This window comes from Montipora foliosa, chromosome 10 (assembly GCF_036669935.1).
Source record: "Montipora foliosa isolate CH-2021 chromosome 10, ASM3666993v2, whole genome shotgun sequence".
NCBI classification, from domain to species: domain Eukaryota; kingdom Metazoa; phylum Cnidaria; class Anthozoa; order Scleractinia; family Acroporidae; genus Montipora; species Montipora foliosa.
The window spans coordinates 28690644-28693143 of record NC_090878.1 but is presented as its reverse complement, the minus strand read 5'-3'; the positions used below and the strand labels follow the sequence as shown (position 1 = coordinate 28693143).

The 2500-nt window shown below is 41.3% G+C and overlaps 1 protein-coding gene across 2 annotated transcripts in view; it reads left to right on the top strand.

The window, feature by feature from the left end:
• The window catches only part of LOC137973946 (guanine nucleotide exchange factor subunit RIC1-like), a 59679-nt gene that overhangs the window by 54135 nt on the left and 3044 nt on the right, over nucleotides 1–2500 (top strand). For both annotated transcript variants that reach the window (XM_068820853.1, XM_068820852.1), the window contains 3 exons: nucleotides 63–218; nucleotides 842–975; nucleotides 1592–1735. In XM_068820853.1, the coding sequence (XP_068676954.1) occupies nucleotides 63–218; nucleotides 842–975; nucleotides 1592–1735 (434 nt within the window). The remainder of the gene's footprint in view (nucleotides 1–62; nucleotides 219–841; nucleotides 976–1591; nucleotides 1736–2500) is intronic.

Sequence of the window (2500 nt, the reverse complement as noted above, 5' to 3'; positions counted from 1 at the left end):
TCAATCTTGTCAGCCTTATTCAGTCTTAATGCTGGTCTCTGGTTTGTTGTGATTTCTTGCAGGCGACCATCAGAGTTGGAAACTCCAGACAACTTCTTCATTGACACTATTTTAAATCGACACGCCAGGCTCTTATTAACAGCAAACCGCCTAAGGGACCTGGGACAATTCTCTGCTTATTTAGACTTCGCTCTGGTGCCTTGGTTCTATAAAGAAAGGTAAGTAAGCCACTAAATACAACTTTCGCTTATATCTCGTGCTATGGTTTCGCTTGTTCGGAAGTTGGATAACGCTATTCTCCCTTCGAGCAACTGAAGCCTGTTCTATGTTCTATCTTCTTGAACCATTCAATCTCACATTCTTTTTCAGAAACTTTCATTTGCGTCTTCTCTTTTCGTGGCAACGTAGAAACCAATTGCTGGTTTTCAGTCACGTGATCAACAGTCATGTCTTTCAACGAAAACAAAAGGAAGCGTTTGCATAATAACAGAGTTAAATTCCCGGACGATTTGGTCGGGGCACCAACATGGCCGCCTTTTCTTTGTTTAGGGGCACCAACATGGCGGTCGTGACGTCATGTGAAAACCGAGAATATAGTAACTGTTGCAGCCCTTTTCACTGACATTTCACTCGTCACGCAATCTTTCCTCCCTGGCGAAGATTGTGTGACAGGTCAAGAGAACGCAGCGAAGGAAACTAAAGTAGTTGTATGAGGTACGCAAGGTTCGTATGCGAGACCTGGACACTTCTCTTGCACACAGTTGTACAGAGAACTTCTATGACTACTTATGGCTTTCCTCAGACAGATTCACTTGTGAAAAGAACCCCTGTATTTTTTCAGGAACCGTGCGGCCCGCGTGGAGGATTATGTTGAAACTTTGCAGAGTGCACACAAGCATTTCAGTCTTCCTTACCCTGCTGTCAATCAGATGACGTCATCTGTTCCTTTCTCCCCTAAAGTACTCAGTAGATGTGGTAAGATATACGGTTTACCGGCTTTCATCAACATTTCGTTCGGTGCTAACCATCTTGTGGTCCCTGACGTCGGACCTTCCTGCAGGGTTTTGCAGTGTGTATTTCTTTGCCATAGCTTTGCACTAGCGAATCGTTCACTTATCCCTCTTGTTCGCCAATACTTTTGTCAACTGTAGAAGGACATTTGTGTGACGGCCAATCATCCTTAGTACTCTAAATATCTTTAAAAAGTTGTTGCATTTTGTGGAGACATTAGAGGGAGATGCTCTACTATGGTAGAGATACTCAAACTTATGATTGTCAAATCTTTTGAACGTATAGACCTCTTTCATGATGGCGGCCAAATAAAATATTCTTCTGTTTTAATGCTAATAATCCTTTCTAGGCTCGCTTCGACAAGCAAACTTCAAAGCAATTTTTCTTTCAAAATTGAGGGTTTCGAGAGGGTAGTATAGGTCTAATTAGCTTAAGTACAAAAGAATGTAAAGGTTTCCCCATTTGTGAAAGTGGTTTATTCCATTACTTTAGCACAGCCATACGGTTTGTTTCACTTCGTGAACTTGAGTATGTCACAAAATTCTCAGCCGTTGTCTTACATTGTAGAATGTGCTTTTAGGTCGACATTCGTCGGTGTCCTCATCGAACAGTACCGTTGGCGGTCGGCAACCACTTGATGAATTAGAAGGAAGACTGGAGCTTGGAGTTGAGCTCGGGGAGGAAATGGAGGAGGAAGAAGCGCATGTGACACCAGCCTACAGAAGTAAGTAAGGTTCGCAGCAGGCGAACAATGGTGGTGGCAATAGAACATTAAGTAATGATCCGTGTAAGGTGGATAGCAATTTCCTTTGTTATGCGGCAACGGGGCTTTCCCCACATAGGAATGTTATCATTTTTACACAGAGAATGCATAAACCTACAGGAAGGCAGTTAAAGCAATAAAATTCATTTACAGCCCACTTTGAAAGGGTGTTTTTTTGTGTTAAAAGATTTTGACCAATCACAAGAATTGAAAACAAAAGCCAAGAAGCGTTTACAATTTTACATGTTCCCCACATACGATTTCTGTGGAATTCATTTAAACTGAGACCAGATGAAAGATGGAAGATGGTTGGAAAGTAAGGATGAATATAACTCTGCTTTGTGAAGTTTTGTTAACCGTTTGCTGTTTAAGCCAATCAGAAGTAAGTACAGACAATAGAAAAGTTATCACTTTTTGCATACCAATTGAATTCCAACATGTTCGTTGCCGTTGTTGCTATCGTTCTTATCTGGACCGTTTCTTAATGCAGTATTTATATTGATGGAAACAATGACGTGTGATTAAATTATTTCCAGGAAAATATTGCCAAGTAAATTTCATTGAATGCCAACCCCTTGTTTATTATATAGAAAGTGATCTTATCTACGGCTTGAGAAGTATTGTCATCCCGAACAACAAATTACTTTCCCTTCCCATGACTTACATGTTACGCCATCTCCTCTGTGTTAATGCCGAGCAGAGAGGCAGTGCGGCCCATTGGATAGG